Source organism: Gavialis gangeticus, unplaced genomic scaffold (genome assembly GCF_001723915.1).
Source record: "Gavialis gangeticus isolate Ggan-Ray unplaced genomic scaffold, GavGan_comp1, whole genome shotgun sequence".
Taxonomy (NCBI): Eukaryota; Metazoa; Chordata; order Crocodylia; family Gavialidae; genus Gavialis; species Gavialis gangeticus.
In genome coordinates, this window is record NW_017729033.1 from 8,677,852 (window position 1) to 8,699,503 (window position 21,652).

General features: G+C 41.3%; 1 protein-coding gene across 2 annotated transcripts in view; it reads left to right on the forward strand.

The window, feature by feature from the left end:
* CTNNA2 (catenin alpha 2) overlaps positions 1–21,652 on the forward strand; it is a 1,036,033-nt gene that overhangs the window by 979,671 nt on the left and 34,710 nt on the right. For both annotated transcript variants that reach the window (XM_019526187.1, XM_019526188.1), the window contains exons 15-17: positions 4,072–4,253; positions 9,114–9,219; positions 13,896–14,030. In XM_019526187.1, the coding sequence (XP_019381732.1) occupies positions 4,072–4,253; positions 9,114–9,219; positions 13,896–14,030 (423 nt within the window). The remainder of the gene's footprint in view (positions 1–4,071; positions 4,254–9,113; positions 9,220–13,895; positions 14,031–21,652) is intronic.

The following is a 21,652-nucleotide window of genomic DNA, read 5'->3' on the forward strand; positions in this document are numbered from 1 at the left end:
CCTGCCCCGAAGAGAATACGATGGGAGTACAAGTGGCTCCTTCTGGCTGCCACTTCTGGGTCCAGTGCCACTGCCCAGACACCCACACTGGGCAGGGCGTGCAGTTGGGTGGCTGGGATGGGGCCATGGCTGGCAGGGAGCTGCATCCGGGAGTGAATGGGCTGGTGGGGCCAGGGAGACCCCAGGATTTTGGGACAGTGACAGAGCAGTGCTGGGGCCTGGGCCGAGTCGCAATCCACTGCCCACACACCCCTGCAATGGCATGAGTTCCACCGGCAGGGGCATGCAGGGAGTGGATCACGGCTCTGCCCCAGCCCCTGGTACCACCCCACAATGCTGGCTCTCACCCTAGATGCAGCCCCCTGCCCAGCTGCAGGGTCTGCCAACGCGGCTCCCTGCTGGTCTCCATGAAGACCCTGGGATCTTGGAGCTGTAACAGTGCGGGGCCGGGGAAAAGCCGTGATGCACATCCCGCACAGACTTCAGGGAGTGGATCCCTGCTTTGCCCTGGCCCCCAGCCCACACTGTCACCACCATGCAATCCATATTTTGCGACCCCTGGATTATAGTCTAAGGGTGCCTGTAGACATGCAGGATGTCTGCTCCGCTGTACTGTAATTACAGTGCATCAGAGCAGACCTGATTAATTGAGTTTGCTAGAGCGCACCTCAGCATCTCATGTATTCAGTGTCCCCGCACTTCAGAATGGCAGTGGGGGCACTTTAACTAAAGTTTATTGAACGACCTTTGGTTGAAGTGCACCTGATGCTATTTTGAAGCATGGGATGCTAAGTACTTGAGATGTTGCAGGTTCTTTAATTACAGCATCTCCTGAGAGCTGCTCTAATTAAAGCCACCCCCTCCATCTCCAGAAAATGTGTAAATAGCTGACCATTGATGTCTCTCTCAGCCCTCTGCCTATATATGCCTGCTCCATAAAAGCTATTAGCATTTGACTGGAAATGAAATTTGAATACATGAACTTCATTTGCTAGCAGATAGAGCTCTGGAGGAATGCAAGAGCAATGGAAATAGTTTTAAAGTTATAAAATACTGGAGTTGATGTGTGCGCTGGTTCTTCTCAGTGTTTCATTTGGCACCAGATATCAACTTCGTAATCTATGAGCCACTGGCTGGTATTATTGCTCAATTTACAGATTCCATCTGCCCCATCTGGGCATTTGTAAAGATCGCAGGTTTTGATTAAGTGCTGCTCTGTTGCTGGGTTTTTGGTTGTAGCCATGTTGGTCTAAGGACATAAGCAGGTAAAGTTCTTTGGTAGACATGATATTTTTTATTGGACCAGCTGAGTAGGTGGGAAAATGTTCTTTGCAAGTTTTCGGGCGCAGTCGCCCATCTTCAGTCATAGGACGTCTCTGCTGGCCTGAGACTCCAAGGAATGATGCCGCCTCACTTTTAACTTCTCTCGTTCCTTGGAGTCTCAGACCAGCAGAGACTCCCTATGCCTGATGAAGGGTGGCTGCACCTGAAAGCTTGCGAAGACCTTTTTTCCAACTACTCAGTTGGTCCAATAAAGAATATCACATCTACTCAGAGAACCTGGCCTGTTCGGTGTGTTGGACAACTCATTCACATAGGGGGCTGTCCAATATGTGGATCTTGTGAAGTGTTGTTTTGAAGTGTCTTTATCCCAATCTCAGTCTGTTTAGCTTGACCCATGCTTGTTTGTCAAGACTGTGCCCAATGGGGGCCTCGTTTGGTGTTGGTGTAAAATGCTGTAGGAATATATCTGACCTTTCCCAGCAGTTGGCTCACTCCATTGCTGCCCTTAGGTTTGGTTGACTATCCTCAGTCTCTTCCAGGAGCTTCTGGGATCCTTGTATAAATGGTTTATGACTCTTAACCCTCCATCCATTTGGGTCCTCAGTTAACAGTTGATGGAGCAGGTGATTTTTGTCATCTCTTGCTTCTGTTGCCAGTAATGATATTAAGGTCTGTCTTCTTGTAGCACTTGATCAAATGTCCAAGAGTACAGGAAGTACATCTGTGTGTGAGCTGTACAGCCTGTTAAGAGTCTCAGTGCACTGTTAAGTAGTGTCAAACCTTTTAGTATGACAACTTGTGGACCATAGAGGACCACAATATTCTGCTGGGGCATATACCATTGCAAGCATGGTGGTTCTGAGCACTTTGAAGGTGGCACCCCATGTCATGTTGGATGAACATCTTAAGGCAGGTACCCGTGCACAGGCTTTACTGCTCGCTAGTTAAACTGCCATCAATGACAGAAACCACACTGAAGTAATACAGATTGGCCTTAATATCTTTCTGGTCATACAGAACTTTAATGTCACATGCCTCCTCTAATTAGTTTCAATTAATTCTTCTGTTCTAGTGTGAGATATATATTTATATTTATATTATTTATTAATTTGACTTGCGTTGCATTTTTCGGTGGAAGGACTAATGTGTTAACATTTGAAACTGCTGAGTTACATTGATAAGTCCTAATTAAAACTCATGTGTTGAATTTTAATTTGATTAACTTGCAAATTCCTCATTTTCTGATCTACTGTTTATAGATAACCTTTTTTAATTTCAGTTTTGGAAAAGGTCAATTATGAATTTTTAAAAGCCACGAGCAGTTTAAGAATATGTAGAGAAAGACTTCAGCTGATTGGAAGTGACATAAACAAGAAAAAATGTAATGACACTTAAATATATGTCACACCCCATTAAATACATAATGTGGTCTTCAGAACCCTGAAGCCAAGTAGTATCTCAGCTTGGAAATCATTGTTGGAAGTGTCCATTTGATCTTCAGAAGCAATTATTATAATTTTGCAATTTTTTGTAACTTTATTTTTGCTTTGTCGATAATGTCGCGGCAAATTAGAATCAACCTGTTTAGTGCCATTTTGCATATCATCCCCAAACCAATTAAACCACTAAACATTATTGAAAGGTATGTTCATTTCAGTTTATAGTAAGTGTATTCCCCCACACATCGTAGCTTATTTCCATGTTGGAGTCAGAGAAAGCTGCATCGGATCTGACTAATGGCGCGGCTGAGAGAGATGTGAATGATAGCCAGGACGTGCTAGCACTCTTTCAGACATTTGAAAGGCTGCCATAAAGAAGACTGAGAAACATAGTTCTCCCTTGCCACAGGGGCTGGGGACTTGAAACTGCATCAAAGAAGATTAGATCTAAATCTTTGGAAAAAATGCCGTCACTGTAAGACTTATCGGCCGGTGGAGTACTTTGTCTAAGAAGGCTGTGGCTTCTTCTTTGGCAGTTTTCAAGCAGAAGCTGAATTTGTCTGCGGTGGGTTAGGAATAGCCCATCCTGTATTTTTGCCAGAAGTTGATGGTCCTTTCCAACCTTCCGATTATACGATTGAAAATTAGCAAACCTCTAGGTCTATAGGTTAGGTTTCCTTTTGTTCTGTCTAAAGTTTAAGCGACAATGACAATTCCTGTCTTTCCATTTGACTGCAGTGGCTTCTGCACGCTCTCTTATCACAATCTGGTTTCATAGGTATACAGTCTTTAAATATCCAGAGGCTTAACAGGACTATAAAAAGGCCTTTTTTCTAGATATAGCTGATGTATCGAAACCACATTTTGGACCAAGGTCTTACCTGCATATGCTTTTATTTGAAAACATTTTAATAAAGACAATTTCTTCCCGTAAAATGTGCACTGAAGACCATCGCTAATAGGCAGCCCGCTTTAAGAGACCATTCTGAAGCTTCCCCTGAAGCTTCCACTTCAGTTTTCCTTGAAACTGATGGTAGGTAACCTGATCCACTTAAGAGTTTTCCTTGTAGGGGCCAGACCCTCAGGGTAAATCGGTGTAATTCACCTGTGAAATGAGTGGAGTTATTGTGATGTACATCAGTGGAGGATCTGCTGCTACATCCTGTAGAGCTTTGATGGATCCTTGTCTACTGTGTTATACGGAGTTAGGGACTTGTGAAATGTATTTGGTGTTATATGACAGGGACAGTCCTTTTCAGGAAAGCTATGTCTATGAGCCAGGGCTCTGAGGAACTATAATAGCATCTCGCTTTTTTTTTAATGTGCACTTTCTTTACGTTTCACCCAGGCTATCATGGCTCAACTCCCCCAGGAGGAGAAGGCCAAGATTGCGGAGCAGGTAGAGATATTCCATCAAGAAAAAAGTAAACTGGATGCTGAGGTGGCTAAGTGGGATGACAGTGGTAATGACATCATTGTCTTGGCAAAGCAGATGTGCATGATTATGATGGAAATGACAGATTTTACAAGGTAAGGACCAAAGACTTTGTGTGGAGGGCTTCTTCCCAAACTCTGAACATGTATTTTTATGATGATGAATTTTTGGATGATTGAGTGTATTTACTGTGTTTAGGTAATGTATCTAGTTCAGTCCTCATGCTGTATCTATAATCTCTGTGCCATTATTTTGACATAAAGGTGCTCTGCATTGTTGTTTAAACAGCATTCACCATTAAGGCTGATGTAGCAAAGCATTTATGCATAAGCTTAACTTGACACACATGGCTAGTTCCAGTGAAATCAGTGGCAAAGACATTTTATTACTCACTACCAGGCCAAAACATAAAACTAATATTTTTTTTATAGCTCAGTCTCCTTAACAATGCATTTCTTTTGGGACAGAAAGCCAGTTAAAGTACAGATACAACTGAACTAGCCACTTCATATTAAATATGTCCTCTTTAATTTTAACACAAGTGTCACAGCAATGATACTTGCGGCCACAGACTCTCAAAAGCTATTTCACTTGGTATTGGTCTAGGTGAACGTATCTCCCTGCACTCTCACAATTTATGTTAATAAAAAATAATGACAGAACTTCCATTTTGAAGACTACTTTGAAGACTAAATTTTTACAACCCTCCCCCTCCACCCAATCCCCCCCAACCAAACACTATCGTTTTAGCTAGTATTCACCTTCATCAGGACTTGTCAGTGAGCATGACTCTTTTTCTTTCTTTAATTTCCAACTCCTCTCTCCAAAGTCACCTTACTCATTTCTAATTACAGTGCATCAAAAAGTAATTCATTAATGATATCATTTAAACAAATTCTAGCCTTTACGTCAGTGGCTTACTGTCATGCAAGTTTTTGAATACAAATTTTGTTTAAATCCAGGCACATTGTTAATCACACCAGGGAGACGGTGTTACATGAGTCTTTGAATTACACATTACCATAATCAATTAAAGCCAATGTATTCATTTTTCTTAGTAATAAAGCTTTGAAAAGCAGAAATGGCATTAATCAAATGATGATGAAATACAACTGGATAAAAATCATCACGTTTTTCTTTAGTATATTAAAACCAGGCATCCCGTTATTTGTTTAGTAGAATCGTCTGTCACGTTTCTTATTCTGCCTTAGCTGTTGATATACTTTTGTGACCAGAGCTTTCCCCCCAAATTCAGTAGCAATAATTGCTGCATTGAATCTTTTCTGTGTACATATGTGTGCGCATACTCTAATTCAATGTATAACATGAATATATGTGTGTACACCTGACTTATTTGCATTCACAATCACAAGTATTTTCACTTATGAATCAAGTATGTATAGATCTTTGAATGTCTGACCTGTGATAGTTAGCCTTCACTTCAAAAAGTTATCATCATACAACTTTCTGAATAAAGATCATAAAGGCTGTTTTTTTAGTCCTGATTTTTCACTTAACTGTCCTAAAACAGAATGAAAAATAGTTTCCTTGCTTCATCTTTGCTTAGCGGTAGCATTCACCAGTCTTGTCTACCTAATGCTTGGCATAAATCATCATAGTGCAAACTCCTCCAGTGAAGGCCCCAGTGGAGAGGAAATCTGGCCAGAATCTGGGATTGGATTGTTCTTGGTCCATACTTACCTTTCAGTATCTGTGTCCATATTGCATCATCATAAATCTCTGGCCAGTAAGTGCTGTAGTGATTCATTCTACTTTTAGAAAATGAATTACTGATGCAGTGCTCCAGTTCTTGCAGGCTTGGGGACTAAGTGGTCCACCAGATCCTTCCCAGGGCTGGTCATTTAAATATTTTTTGCCACATGACTGCAGCTCTGGAAAAAAAAAAATGTAATCTAAGTCTTCCCTTTCATTTTCCCAAGGCAGAAAAACCATCTTCTGGGTATCCTTTCCCAACTGTATGTCCAGAACCCTTCCCTAAAGTTTATGGCAGGAAAGAAATATCTCTTTGTGCCGTACTTCAGAAGCACGGAAAGAATATTCCTTTGTACTTGCATCTGTCCATTTGGCCCTGAAGTGGAGTAAGAGCTCTTCCCCAAGAGTGCAGGGGAAAAGGGTGTTATCTAGTAACTTCTGCAATGGACTGAAATATGAATGTTTCTTTACAATTTGCTGGACTAGTTTTGAAGACATTATTATGCTTCAAGTTGCAAGTCTGGTAATCAGATTTTTCTGGCATCAAAAGAACGGGAATAATGTGAGACTGAGAGCAAGCTTACTGTCATGTTTGCGGTAAATTAAAAATAAAAAATTCAAAGTGGACCTTTCTGTCTCTATCTGCATTAGATTTAATAAAAACACCTTTAATATATTCCATTAAAATCAAAACTAAACAAAACCCTTCATACCTCCTTGGTTTACAGTGACCTCAGCAATGTTAAAATAGAATAACTTCCCATATTTGTGCAGCATGTGACAGTCAGATGTGCAGATCCGTTGATATAATGGATAGAAAAGCATATGAGGTTAGTGTTAAGGTTGTTAGGGTCCAAGTGTGATGAAGATGTGATATATATTATGCTTTGGTATCCATTTGAGATGGAAATTAAATCTTACAGAATGTTCCATTGTGTTTTTGACAGCGCTGTAGGTAATTCGAAGATGAAAAAATGCCCATTTCCCCCCCTTACAGTCAAATTACCATACTTTCAATGTTCTTCATAGAGGGAATGTATCCTGCTGCAATGTTACTTATCTGTAAATGTTGGCTGTGTGTGCTGATGCACAATAAAGTTGTATTTTATTGCTGTTGTAATAGCAATTAGAACAGCTGTCATAATGCCAATTTATTGTCCAGACAGTTTGAATTTTATAATCTGAGTGATAGCATTTATTCACGTTATAAGTTGCTATTTATTTCTGGTTGTTCATAAACAGTCTTATGACTCAGTGGATGCCATTTTTAATTACCCTTTGACTCAAGCAAGGTTTTGGCAAGTTTATAACAATAAGACATGTACAGTGTTGTTCAGATACAGCATGCACAGTATTTAAAAAGGAGAAAAATAAGGTTTCTAGAGTAAGATGATGCCTTTTAGTGAACTAATGCATGTAGTTGAGAGAGATAAGAAAATTATCAGGTTTCAAAGAGTCACAATCCAAGCTAAATAAACTTTGCTCCTCTCATATCCCTCGACCATCACAGCTACAACACCACTTTTACATGTTAGATGTTGGAATCTGCTACATAAAAGGGAAACAACTCAATGTGAAGGAAAAAGAAAGCAAACTAAACAATCACACCTACTCTGAAAGTGTATGTACAGGAAATCTAATTTTTACTTACTTTGGACTGTGATGGCTTTTTCCCCCAGATATGAGTATAGCTGCGTGAAGCTGGAAGGCATGCCTGTTATTTCTCTCAACTATTAAAATTTGTCCAATAAATACAACTATCTCACCTTAAAATCGTGGCTTCTCTCATATCCCTGGCCCTCACACACCATACCCACACGCTTTCGCAAACCTGGCAGATGTTGCTGCTAATGTTTCATTTGAGCTTGGGGGTCAATAAAAGCCCTGAGAATATAAAGTGAAACAAAGCATAAAATCACCTGATTTTCCATCAAAAGGATGAGGAATTGTGTTTTAGGGCACAGACAGAATTGTGGCTCCCCGCTGTAACTGAGAATGCTTTGCAAGAAGTGCTCTGAGTTGCAACGACCCCACAGACCAAACAGAAGTTCACTCTTGGGGGAATTTTGCTGCTGGCTGGGAGTCTGCAGCCAATTTCCCCTAGCAATGGCTCCTTCTCCAGCCAGCCCAATGCCAGCCCATGCTGTTTGCAGATTGAGAGCGGGGAAAGGGAACGGAAGTCACTTGTTCTAGGGGCTCCCCAGCTAGCACTGGAGGGTGAGGTGGGGGAAACCCTCTCCACTCTCCAGCAGGGGCTGAGACTGAACTCCATCTGCTCCCTTTTGCCCCCTCCCATTCTGAAAACAGCTTGGAGGCTGGGAGGCAGCACAGACACAAGTTACAGAAGATGCTCTGTTTTGAAACATCTTTATCTGACCCCTCATGTAATAAGGGTTCAGATTTTTGCCCAGTCCACCATTTTTAACTGTTCTGCAGCCATGAACTTGCATTTGGTCATGGCTATAAATCACTTTCTGTGGCCAGATCAGGCAAAAATTGTCTCTTCTGTCTGCACCCTTATATATAGCTTGAATGCAAACATACAAAAGTACACATTCCCTTGAAACTGAGGGATGTTCACGAGCATTATTGAACCTTTTACAATAAATTTGATATGAGTTTGAGTCAGAAATAAAATGAGGCAAGCCTGAGTTGGCTCAGATACTTTCCTACCTTTTGTATAAGTTTTGGTAAATGTATTTATTAGAATGTGCATTTCTTACATCATCTTATAAATACCAAAAGAGATAGATCAGTAGTAAGGATGAAGAGAAATCAAGCAAGATTTAAGCATAGAAGGATTATGCTTCAAGTAGTTTAGCTGTTTTTTGTCAGAAATCTAAGGAAAGAGATTTTCTAATGTGACATTCCTTCATTTGGCAGACTTAGTGTTAAGCACTGGTCTGGGAATAACATAATTTAAAAAAAAAAGTTTTGTATGTGAGCAGGGACCGCTTCTTAATGAGCACTTAAAAATGCACATGCTATTAAACATTGTTCATGTGCTGGAAGGCACTATCAAACTAAACTGCTAGTGAGGCATTTTATATGTGAAAGGAAATACAGCAGACTCATTTCTTAATCAAGCCGTACTATAATAAGTAGTTAAAAGGTGAAGTTGCAGTAAATTGGGTAGGCATTCCTAGTACAGTTCTAAAAAATCAAATACTGAGCTAGGACACTAAAACTGTTTGCTTTCATGATTTAATTAGATTGCAGCATAATTATATTGTATTTTACAGAGGTAAAGGCCCATTGAAGAATACATCTGATGTCATTAATGCAGCCAAGAAGATTGCAGAAGCAGGCTCTAGGATGGACAAATTGGCACGAGCTGTAGCTGATCAGGTAATGTTGTAAACAAATAAAAAAATAATATGACTCAAGTCAATCAGTGGCATTTTGCAGGGGAAGTATCAAAACATTTTTTGTTGCCAAAGGTTCCTTTGCACGAAGTCCCTTGCTAAGTAATCTGATCTAGTGATGGTAAGCCGGCTGTTTCTACAGAAACAGGCAGGTTGGTAAAATCATTGTCGATTGAGTGAGACTGATATTACACCCTTTAATTCACTGGTTGAGAAGTTAAGACTATTAAATAATAGCAGAATCAGCTCTCATGGATGAGAATGCAAAGCAGAAACAGACCAACCTCCAAACTGTTAACTCTTCTTAAAATCAAATAACATACGCTCTCCTCTGTTTGATGTGTATATCTTTTAGACTATAAATTAGTCTACAAACTCCAGAAAGCCCTGCCTTCTACTATAACATCGTATCTCTAGCCTATAAAAAAAAAAATGCATGCTATAAGTGCTGAGTTTGCATGCCCTTTCCAAAGATCTGATGTCCTGAGCAAGGTAAGAGTGCAGAGAAGAAAATGGGCAGGGCACATCCTAAGCACTGCCAAGAGAAAGCTTGTGAGTCAGATTTTGGAAGCTGAAGTGGAGGGTATCAGACATTGAGGCAGACCAAGGCAAAAATGGGAAGATAATATAAAAAATGATTTGGAAGGGACAGGCAAAGATGCGACAAGGGGGAAGGAGATTGTTCAAGACAGGAGGAGACAGCAGGCTTTAGTTAAGGTGGGTATAGGCCTGTGAAACCAGAGGGAGAGACAAATGAGGATCCCACTCGAACATTGCTGAATAACATTATTAAAAGGTGATGTGTGTTGTAGTTTCTGTAGGCCACGCTCGCTGCACGCACTAGGGACTCTTTGCATTGTGCCATCTTTTCACAGATTCCCAGTATGTCACCTTCTCTTGCTTTCTTCATTCCAGTGGAAAGGCAGTGTGCCCTGGTCTCTAGTCCTCTGACCAGGGTGTTTTGTCCTCCTTTCTGTGCCCACGACTCTGTATCCTCTCCCATTCCGCTTTCCATCATGTGTCAGGAGCTCAGGATGTGACATATCAGCCTTCCCCAAATATTTCCTTCTGTGCCAGTGCTCCTTCCCCCACCATTCATATGGCTTTTTGTTCTGCCTGTAGGATAAGTCACTCCAGATGTCAACATTTTAAACTGTATGGCAAGGGCAGGTATGGTTGGAGTAGAGTGGATGGTTTTGTGGAGCAGTGTTAATGGCTTCTATCAACGGGGCTTTGATCTGTAAACATTAGTGGTGGTTGCAGCTGTGGGTTCTGCCCCCCATATGAAAAGGTGGTTCTTCGGTTTTCCTTTCTCATTGTTTTTTAATTTGACCAAAGCAAATACATTTCTTCCCATATAAGCAGAACATTCTCTAAAAATTTGGGGTTTATTGCTAAGCTACTTAAAAGCTGTCATGATACAGGCAGAGAACAGCCAAATGATTGAGAGTACGGCTTTGCAAGGTTGTTGTTTTTTTGCCCTAAAAACATTACTGATTTTCTGTTATTCCAAGACATTCTTAGTCAATAACATGCCCTGATATTTTTATCCTGATCTCTTACAGAGCAACCCAGAAAAGCAGTAACCATGAGTGGGCTCTTTCTTTGATTTAGGTTTTCGAGTTGTTATTTTTTCTTTTTCTTTTGCCATCCTTATTCTGGAATAATTGAACAATGAGGTAGGAATGGAGTGTTATAATCTTTTCTACAAAATGAAAAAGATGTATTGGCTTAGCTAGACAACTTTCATATTAGTACAGGATTTTTTTCCCCCCTGTACACTGTATGCTGCTTCATCCAATCCAATTTTGAACAACTCAGGGAACAGGACTTTCATCACTTCCCTTGGGAGATTATTTTGCAGTCTAATACTTTCCACATTTCAGAAGATGTTCCTGATATTCAGCCTAATTTTTCTTAATCCTGTTATATTGCTTCCAGTGGTTCTTCTATTATATTATCTGTCTACCTATATATAAAGGCATCAAATAAAAAAAAAAATATTGAGGACCAAATTTCAAATATGGATGCCTATAGCTAAATGCATATTTGTATGTTTAAGCAACTAAAAATGACTCTTTCTCTTGCTGCAAAATTGATTCTCTCTCTTTTGCTCAAATGATCGTATTTATGAGATTCTCCAGGAATGGCATTTGCCTTTAGAGGGATTTAGTGAGAGAAAGAAAAGAATAAACAAGCTGGTTAAATTGAAAACTTGGAGCTGTCTGTGTTTTTTTAGTTTTAAATGATTTGATTATGTTTAATTTCTCCCGTGTTTGCTTTTTTGCAAGTTTAATTAACACTAAACCTCATTTCTTGTTTCCTGGAGTACAAGCAAGTAAAACTAAGCTGTTGAAACACAACCTTCAACCCAAAGTGCAATTAATACTGTAATTGTAGATCCTTAACAACGAGAACATCCCCAAGTCCCCTATGCTGTCCTTAATATGAAAGGAAGTGATCCTTTTTAGATACCAAAGTATGGACATTTGTTTCTAATTGTCTACTGTCCAGCCAAGGTAGAAGCTGGATCATCTCCTTCTTTGATAAAGTCTATTGGTAGGGACTGTAAAAGGATATAAGTTCTTCCACAATTATTTGCTAGCACAGTTCTGGATTTCAGCTCTCCTTCCTCCCTCCTTTGAAATGGGAAAGTCTACTGGTCATAGGAATTTTAACTTCTGGTGGAAATGGCACCAGATGTCTAGGCCAGGGTATCTGAGGCAGAGTTGGAAGGCGTTTTGGTGGTGTATCTTGTGGCTCGTTCCACCCACTTTGCCCGTTCACACCTTAATACAGTTTCTGTGTGTTTGGGGAAATCCACCCAATATGTTAGCAAAGTTCCCACTGTGGAAACAGCTGTTAAGGAACATTAAGGAACATTTGCAAAATATTTCAGTTTTCACACTTGGTGCTTTTACAGATGGAAGAAATTAAAGGAACAAAAAATCAACTAGGAAAACCCATTCTGTTTAAAGAATACTGGCTTGAGTTCTGTTTTAATCTTTCTTCCTCCAGAAGGATGAGGCATACAACCTTTAAAATACACACGTTAAGAGACCAGTGTGAGAATTAGGTGCTTGTTTTAATGCCTTGGCCTTAATGATATTTTACAGAACTTTAGAGACATACATGCAATATAAACTTTTTATGGACCGTTGCATTTTAATTACTGTTCCAGTGAGAGAGATCTTCCATTTTAATTTGCTCTAAGGTACTTGTATTTAAAGCCTTGTCAGCTCTCTGGTGGTATCACTTTAACGTTCATTTTTTTCACTTCATAAGCCTCAAGAGGAGACTAAATATTACTGTATTAAATTGTCAGAGGTAGGGAGAAGAAGTCTCTGGGAATACACTCTTCAAGCATGTGGCAACTGAGAGAAAGACAAAGTAGCATTCTCATAAATATAGAACAGATTAAACCTAGCAGCCTCAGTGAACTCCCAGCCCTTGTTTATTGATAGATGGAAAAGGAAAAGGAGCAAACAGGTGCGGCTTTCAGGGTTATAGGCTACAGCGCGTATATCCAGTCCTCCTGTTTTACTGCCGAGTGCGTTGTAACAACATTTCCCCTGTGCCTTATTTGTCATAGATAAAGTAGCTCTTTAAGTCAATAATTGTGGAGCCATTAGGCTGCAAATGTTTAATTTTATCATACTTAGCTTAGGTGCTGTGAAGTTATTTTATTTTTCAACATGGAAAATCGAATATGGAACATTTAATGCCCTAAAGAAGCGTGTTCAAAAGTCACTGAATCTTTGATCTCTGTAGAAATATATGCAGACAACATTGGAAGGCAGGCTTTGTTGTGTACCCCTGACAAGTGGTTATTGGACACATGCTATTAGGAGTGGGGCCTTTCTGCTGGGTTTCATCTGGGTGAATTATAGAGGCCTCTACTCTGGAGGCACGACTTGGAATATTAACTACCTCTTTGCTGCTTATTATGCTGTTGATATTGTTGGGGATGGTACAGTTTCTGTTAAGGATTTATTTCAATGGACAATAAATAAATTGCACTTAGGTCTTCTCTGGCTATATTGATTATGAAACCTTCACTGAACCTAGTTAGTTTGCCCCGGGGTAATTTCTATGCGCACACATTTGATATGCAGAATGTGTCAAAATGGTACAGTACTTTATAGATAGCCTTCCTGTAGTAGCAAGAAACATCACTTAGACATTCAAGGGGACCAAATAATTTCATTTCCTTCTTATTAAGGGCTGCAAACTTGAAAGCATCTCCTGAAAGATTCTGTGACATGGTGCTCATATTACCATAAATAATTTCCTTCCAGCATAGATGGACTAGAGAAGTATGCATCAGTAGACTCCTGCATTTAGCGCAAACTGAATGATGTCCTAGGGAAAAACTATGGCGATTATTTTGTTTCCTTTACAGTTCATCAGGTAACTGACAAATGATTTATTTTTATAGAGTCTGTGTGCATTTTAATCTTTTAATTCATGAGAGTCAGGCTAAGGAAGAGGTAAAGAATGTGCTTTCAGCTTTCATCAAATGTCTTATTGAAGGGTTAAGAGAAATGGCTGCTTCTAATCTGACAAACATGGCTTCTATTTCCTCTGATTGCCTTTGTATAAGGATCCAATACCCTGAGCTAAATTAATCAAGCTTTCTTTTGCTTTTCCCCCTTTCAGTGCCCTGATTCAGCTTGCAAGCAGGATTTGTTAGCATATCTCCAACGCATTGCCCTCTATTGCCACCAGCTCAACATATGCAGCAAGGTGAAGGCAGAAGTCCAGAACCTGGGAGGAGAACTTATTGTGTCAGGGGTAAGCTGGTATTTGTATTTAGCGGTTTATGTTTCTCATTGTAGCACTTGCAAGGGAGCATTTTTGGTGACAATAACGTAAAAGTTAAAAAAACATAGTGATTCATAAGCAGGCTTTTAAAAAATGTTGTCACCATTATTCCAGACCTTACAATAACTTATGTAGAGCAATTTGATTTTCCAATTACCCTTTGTTTATACTAACCTTATAAAATCTTCATTCTTCCAAAAGAAAAGCTATTTTGTAGTCCAGAAACTCATTGCCAAGCTGTGAATATTATAATTATTTGGAGCTTTTGTATATTTGCTCATTATAAGTCTACTTTCCTTTGTTAGTACTAGTAATTTCCTTCCTCTGCGCAGGATCCAGCACTTCTCTGTATGAAGTGCATATTGTTAAGATGGTCGCAACTAATAGGATTTCATTCACTCGGGTTCCAAAGCATGCTAGGTTTAGCAAAAACTTTGGAAGGCCAGCCATTTTTTAAATGCATGTTCTGTTTCCAAATACAGATGCCAAACTTAACAAGTACTTCTATATTCTTCCACTCAATTACCTCAGGGTTGTTTTTTTTTTTAATGAAAACACAGTTTTACCTACAATAAACCAATTTTGGTCCAACACACAGGCATAGAGATAGTCAGCTTATAATTTATATCTTTGCTATATTTTTAAGACACTTTTTTCTTCCCTTCACCTCACCTTGAGCCATCTGTCTCTGCGAGACCCATAGACAAGTACTACCAACTATTGTTTTTCATGACTTCTGTGTTTTCCATTGTACTATCCACTCTATTTTGGCACAGTCATACTTTGGTCACACACTAAAAAAAAAAAAAAAATCAGATTGTAGCCCAAATCCTAGTCCACATATTAGGCACCTAAATTTCTAATTGCACTGCTAATTCCACCCTGCTTAGATCCCTGAAAAACTGTTGATGTGCTGACTTCTGAAACATACCTTCCTAATGGCTTTGAGCACCTAAGCTACAAGTGGTGGGGTCGTCTTTTGACCAACAGTGGTTAAGTCACTTGCCTAGGTAGTTGGAGACCCTGGGAATTTTTGCATGTGTGCCAAGGTCAAATGAGCTTTAGTTAAAGCACTCCCACTGCCATTTTGAAATGCATGGATGCTAATACATGAGATGCAGAAGCTACTGGAGGTATGTTAATTAGCATGTTCCAGCAGATTCAGTTAATCAAATCTGCTCTGACACACTGTAATTATGGCATGTTGGAGCAGCCTCCTTGCATGTGTACAAGAACCCTTAAGCTCTAGGCTTTCCTCAGCCTGAGGATATAGGAACCAATATACGCTACTTCCCAGAAAACTGCCTTACCCATCCAGCTAAGTGCTAAGCATAACAGAGGGCATTTTTCCATCCCTTCTGTTGAAGCTGGCCCATTTAGCAGAATATAATATTCCTGGGGGTCCAGAGGAGATTGTAAAAAAGAGCATCTGTTTTGATAGCGATATCCCAGTGGGGAGGGTTCTTCACTGGGAAGCAGGGATTCCTGGGATTTGCTCTTAATATTGTTTATGCATTTTTTTTTGAATATTTGTTGGATACAATGCATGAATAGCACTAGGAGTAGGGAGCAGAGCCCAGAGCTTTTTTCTTATCAGAGGTGGGCCATTCTTATGAGGCTTCCTAATCAGGTTCTCTCTAGTTTTATGATTTTTTGCATTCCTTTCCACCCAGTGGCCCAGCTCCAAAATGAGGGATGAAGAATGTGCTTCCATAGCCTGGAGATTTTGGCACTATTTTCAGGCACAGTGGATGTGTGTTTAAACCTTGTCAGGTTGAGCAGCATGTATAACCCAGGTCTCCCATTTCCTGCAGTAGTGCCCTGGCTACTAGGCTACTGGGCAGATGTGGGTGGCTGACTAGACTGGACCATCTCTTGATCTCCCATCCCTTCCCACCCCCAGGCTTTCGGAGCCACTCTGATTAAAGCACCAGCAGCATCTCATGTATCAGTGTCCTGCACTTCCCCCAAGTGAGGGAAATATTAGGCATGTGTGAATAGGGAAGTATTCAATTCATATTCAGCCAATTTGGAAGACAGTGGTTTGATTTAGAGATTCAAATCACTGTCCTGACTTGATTCGGTGCTGATTTGGAGAGATTCAGTGATTTGGATTGGCTGGGAAGAGGCAGGCACAGCTGGGTGGCTGCAGGTTCTCCCATAGCTCCTCTGGCTGTGCCTGCCTCTCCCCAGGTGGGGGAAGCCACAGGAGAAGTCTTCATGGCTGTCCTGCCCCATCCCCTGCCCGGCCCCAGTCTAGTCCTGGCACTTAAAAAAAACTGGGGAAAAAAAAGCCCCACACTCACTGGCTTCAGCAGGGGCTATGGGGCCTCTTGGCAGAGCCCCCCCACACAACCCCCACTCCCCAATCGCCCCCCCACATGGCCCTGTTCCTGAAGGCCCCCCTGCCTAGCCCCAGCAGTCCAGGAATAACACCTCACCCCCCAAAAAAAACCCAGCACTTGCCAGCAGTAACAGCACCTGTGCAGGCTCTGGGGCCACATGGTAGATCTCTGCTGTGCAGCCCCTGCTCCCTGATCTTCTCCCCCCTGCCAAGCTCCACCTCTGATGGCTGCCCTGCCTGGCCCCAGCATCCTGGCAATTAAAAAAAAAAAAAAAAGCCCTGCACTTACCAGCTGCAGCAGTGGTGATTGGGGCCTCTAGGTGTTTGAGGCAGAGCCCTCCCATGCAACATGGGACAATGGAAGGCAGTGGGGATCTCCCCCCCTTGGCACCCACACAGCAGCTGTGGGTGTGGGAGCTGGAGTTATAGTGTGTGGGAGCTGGAGTTGCTGGGGCTGGGTTCTACTGGGCTCTGGCTGACTGGTGGAGCTGCCCCAGCTCCCAGACGGCATGCCGTGCCCTGCTGAGCTGCGCTGCACCTGTGTGGAAGGTGTGGGATGTGGGTTCAGCAGTGCTGGGAGTGGAGGCTCTGCCCTGCTGCCGCTTGCCCCCTTCCACCTGGAGTGAATCGTGCCCGTATCCCACTCTCCTCTGTTTCATCTACTGGGCAAGCAGAGCCCCCACTGCCAGTGCTGCTGTGCCCATATCCAACACCCCTCCTGCCCCCCACCCTGAGTAACACAACCCCCACCCGGCTGGTCAGTTTGTTTACCAGCCCCAGCCCCAGCCCCAGCCCCAATTCCTCCCTCCCCCATACCTCTTCCGTACCCACTCCACCAATCCCAACATACTTACCAGCTGGAAGCAGCTGTCAGCTGCCTGTTTAGTCTATGGCTAAATCTCTGAATCTACCAAATCTTTTTTGAATCTTTTTCTGAATTGATTCAGATGCTTCAAATCAATCTGGAGCTTTTACTTGGTCTTCCGATTCAGTTTGGATTTGGAGGTTTGGTCCCCGAATCAAGTTGAATCTCCTCTGAGTTGAATCAGCTACTAAAGCTTTGCACAGCCCTAGAAAATATATAATGTGCAGTCTGGAGGTATCTGCTCACATGCTCTGGAGGTATATGAGGAAGTCTGATGAGAGAGTGGGAGAGAGATGTATTTCATGACAAAAAACAGATTTCTCTCATGAGACAAGTAATATTTTTGGGTGAGTGGTTATACAGGCTTAGATGCCTAGTAGGTGGAACTGGATCTGGGCCTACATGTATACAGATAAATAATGTTATTCCATGTGCATATCACAATGTCCACTATATTCCACTATCCCCATTGCATTTAATATAATAGTCATTTATAAAAACAGAGGCACTTAAAACAAGATCGTTTGAAAAAGTCAACCCTCACCGCCTAAACCTAAACAAGTATGATGACTGTTGTGATAAACTGGACTCTTCAGTTAATCCAGGGGTGTGAAAGATATGGCCTGCAGGCTGGAAGCTGCCCATGGAGCCACATCATCCATCCCCTGGTGCTGTCCCCACATAGGACCAGTCTCCCATGTTACCCCTCATGCTGGATCCAGTGCCTGTGATGCCCACTCTGGCCAATCCAGGAGTGTGCCATACATTCCACCCACTCTGGCTGGTTGGGATCACAAGCTGCATCTCTGTAGCTCAGTTTCCTGAGTGGGCCCCGCATGTAGTGGCATCCCAGATTGGCCAGAATGAGTGCTGGATTTGTCTTGTCATGGGTGAGGGGGCTCTGTGCACCCCTGTATGCCAGATCTGGCATCCACACTGGCTGGTTCAGGTTGTGCCACAAGCAGAGCCCAATCCAGCTAGCCAGTAATCATGCTGCATGTGGTATCCACCCCAGACCTGTTGGAGTAGTTGCTGCATATTGCTCACGTCCCAATCCAGCCAGAGTGGGCACTGCATGTGGTGTAGTCCTGGACTGCCCAAAGCAAGCACCTGCAGGTCCTGGATTGGGCATGGGTCGAAGGGGGAAGAGGGCAGTCTGTGGGCCTGTTCTGGCCCATGGACTAGTCCCACAGCACTCATTTGGCCTAAAGGGCCAAATGAGTTTGACACCCCTGATTTAATCCATACAACTCCAGTTAAATCAGTGGGCCTGCCCAGAGCTGAGATCAGAATATATACCCTAATTTTAAAATACATACATATATACATGCATATACATATAGATATGTACTATATATATACACACACACAAAAACTCATGATTTTGCTAAGTGTAGTAGGAGGTCATAAGAGTTGTCCAGGCTTATTTGGAAACACGATTCTAAAATCATGCATGCAAACCTAGAAGCAGACTTTGCAAATATACTGTTTCTTTGCCTCTTCTGCAGAGGTCTCTTCCTCTTGACATATGTAGAAAATATTGTAATTTTAAAATCTTCCCACAGCAATGAAAACATCCTTCCATTGTCTTGGTATTACCCAAGTAATCTTCTGTTATATCACTGCCAACTCCACTGTACCTCAAATGCTTTAGGCCTTTTCTTACTTGCTGCCATTTGGCTCTCCCTTCTCATTCCCATTTAATTTTGACACTCCCTTATCTATAACAGTTACATGATTCAGTGCTTATATCATCTGGCTTTTGTACTTTTGTTTGTTTCTGTTTCAACTCTATTTACTACACATAGATGTAGAATGGGACATTGTGGATATCTAGCATCTGTTTATTATTGGAACATCACCATTCGCTGTGAAATTTGAGTGGCCAAATTGCTTGACTTCTTCATTTCCAGTCTGGCATTGTTAGCATCTGCTGCTTCCCAGGCATCATCACCATTGTCTTTTTTTTTTTTTGCATTCAGCTGTAGTCAAAAGCCGTACTATCGTCATCTAGTCAAATTATTATTTACTTGACTCCCAAGTCTCATTGTTCATAGCATCAACAAAGATGGCTTCTTTAATTGCTGCTCCACCCTGGGCTTAATGGAGATCATGCAGAGAGTCGAGCTGTTGTGCATCCCTTTTTGAGAACTATATCTTAAAGCTTGCCACAGTAAAATAATGCAAAGCCTTTCTGGTAGCACAGGACATGCTGCATATCTTAAGGGGTCTGGATACTGTATGCTCCTTTGCCATCTTCAGGACTATCCAGGGTTCTGGAATCCAATTCCACATCTACATTTATAGCCTGCTTGTCCACTTGTCACTTCTGCTTCCATCCTGTTCTTCATTCTCTCTTGGATAGCCAATTGCAAATAAATAGCACTTTATTTGCATGAAAAAGAAATACCATTGTTTGGCAACCTGCATACAGTACGTACAGTGAAATTAAAAGTGCAGTGGAAATCTGAAGCTCATGCTTCCGAAAAGGTTGACAATAGCAGGAAAATCACAGTGAATGCATTATATCAGATATTTTCTGTACTATAATAGTCACCTTAGTATTTGACATTTACCACATTCTGAAGGGATGGAACGTAACCTATTTCTGTATTTTCAAGAAATCATCATATAATTCAGTATTTTTTTTCAAATTTGGAAATTCAGGTATATTTGTAAAACGATTCTGGTGAACATAGCCTCTGCTTGAACTTCTGCTGTATTAGGAATATTACTCCATATTTTTTAAGAAAATGAATATATGCTTGTGTGCCTGTGCATATGTATGTCTGTGTGCATGTGTGTGTGCAGTCATGTGAAAATAAATGTATAAAAATCCAAATTGAACTTAAGGCAAATGTGTAATCTGTTCCTCAGTTACTACAGCCCTGTTCTGGCATGGAAAATGTGTTGCAACAATTTAAAAATACAGTGTATGCCTGAAACAACTTAAAAAATGCAGTGTATGCCTTCTGGCAAAAGTGATATTTCTTTATAGTCTCCAGAAGGCAATAGTGCAACCAAGTTTACAATCCATCTTAAACTCACAGTCAGTCTCTCTGACTTTGTTCCTCTGTATATTAATGTGACATTGTATGTTATGTATGAACATTATTTTTTTCTTTTTATCATAATTTGCCTGCACGTAGGCTGCTGAATATATAAAAAACAAAGAAAATGAGCTTTTCAACATTCCTGAAAAGGAAATTATTTCAATAAGAGCAAAGACTGCTTTGACTCCCTTGCCCCATCCCTTTCCCCCCTAGTTTCACTTCCCTCATTTGTTCCCAACAAGATTCCTGTCTATAAGTCAGCGAGTCTCTTTTCCCAAGGTAAATCTCAGGTGCCAGATCTTCAGCTAGTGTAAACTGGCATTCTGTTAATCTCAGTGGAAGGAGGTTGATTTACCACAGCTGATGACCCGACTCTATATTTGTGTGTTCACATTAGGAGCCTTTTAGTTCCTATGAATTCAGTTTTGCAATTTGGGACAGAAAAAAAAACATGGATAGCTGTTCTGTGGTTAAGAACCTCATTAATTCATAGACATGATAAGGTAGTGGGGAAAGCAAAAAGAGAGGAAAAAACAACTAATAATAGCGGGAAAGAGGAGGAACAATTGAAAGACCTAAAAGTATTTTTAGATAGCTTCTAAACACCTTGGGTGAAATTTTGGCCCTATTAAAGTCAATGGCAAAAACCCCATTGACTGAATTTCCATCCTTTGGTTTTGTTTGTGCCCCCTGTATTATTGCAATTTAAATTTTGAATATCTAATTAAATGTCCTGTGTAAGAATAACTCAAGGTACTTCCTTGTTAAGCCATGGTAACACTATTCCAAAGCAGTGAACAGATTAAATTCACAATTGGTTTCCTCTGCCTATGCCCTCAGAGCGCATTCAATACCAAGGTATGGTTATTTGTTTTATCAATAGGAAAGCGCCCTTCAGTTGGCTAGGGTTCTATCAGGCGCTGAGCATGGGCTACTCCCATTGAACTAAATGGCTGTTAAAGGTACCATACTTACTCACATACCATACACACACATACAAATCAACCCTCTCAAGTGGGAGGGCATGTCTTAAGCAGGGGCACTGCTTTTTTCTTCACTGGAATAGTCACATGAGAAAATAGAAGCAGGGAAACACTGCTGCAAGATGGCTGCCATGTTCTTCCTGGGAGATGACATGGAATTCACCTTAGGTAGAAGTGCGATTAGTTTCAAAGAGCTGCAATATTTACCCACTCATAGCCACTGCAGTCAGGATTTCCTGATTCAGCATTCATCCATGGCTGGAGAATATCTCCTTTTCTTCATTCAACCTGCCCCAAACAAGGTGTATGTCTTATTTTTGGGGGGGGGGGGGGGGGGGGGAAAATGG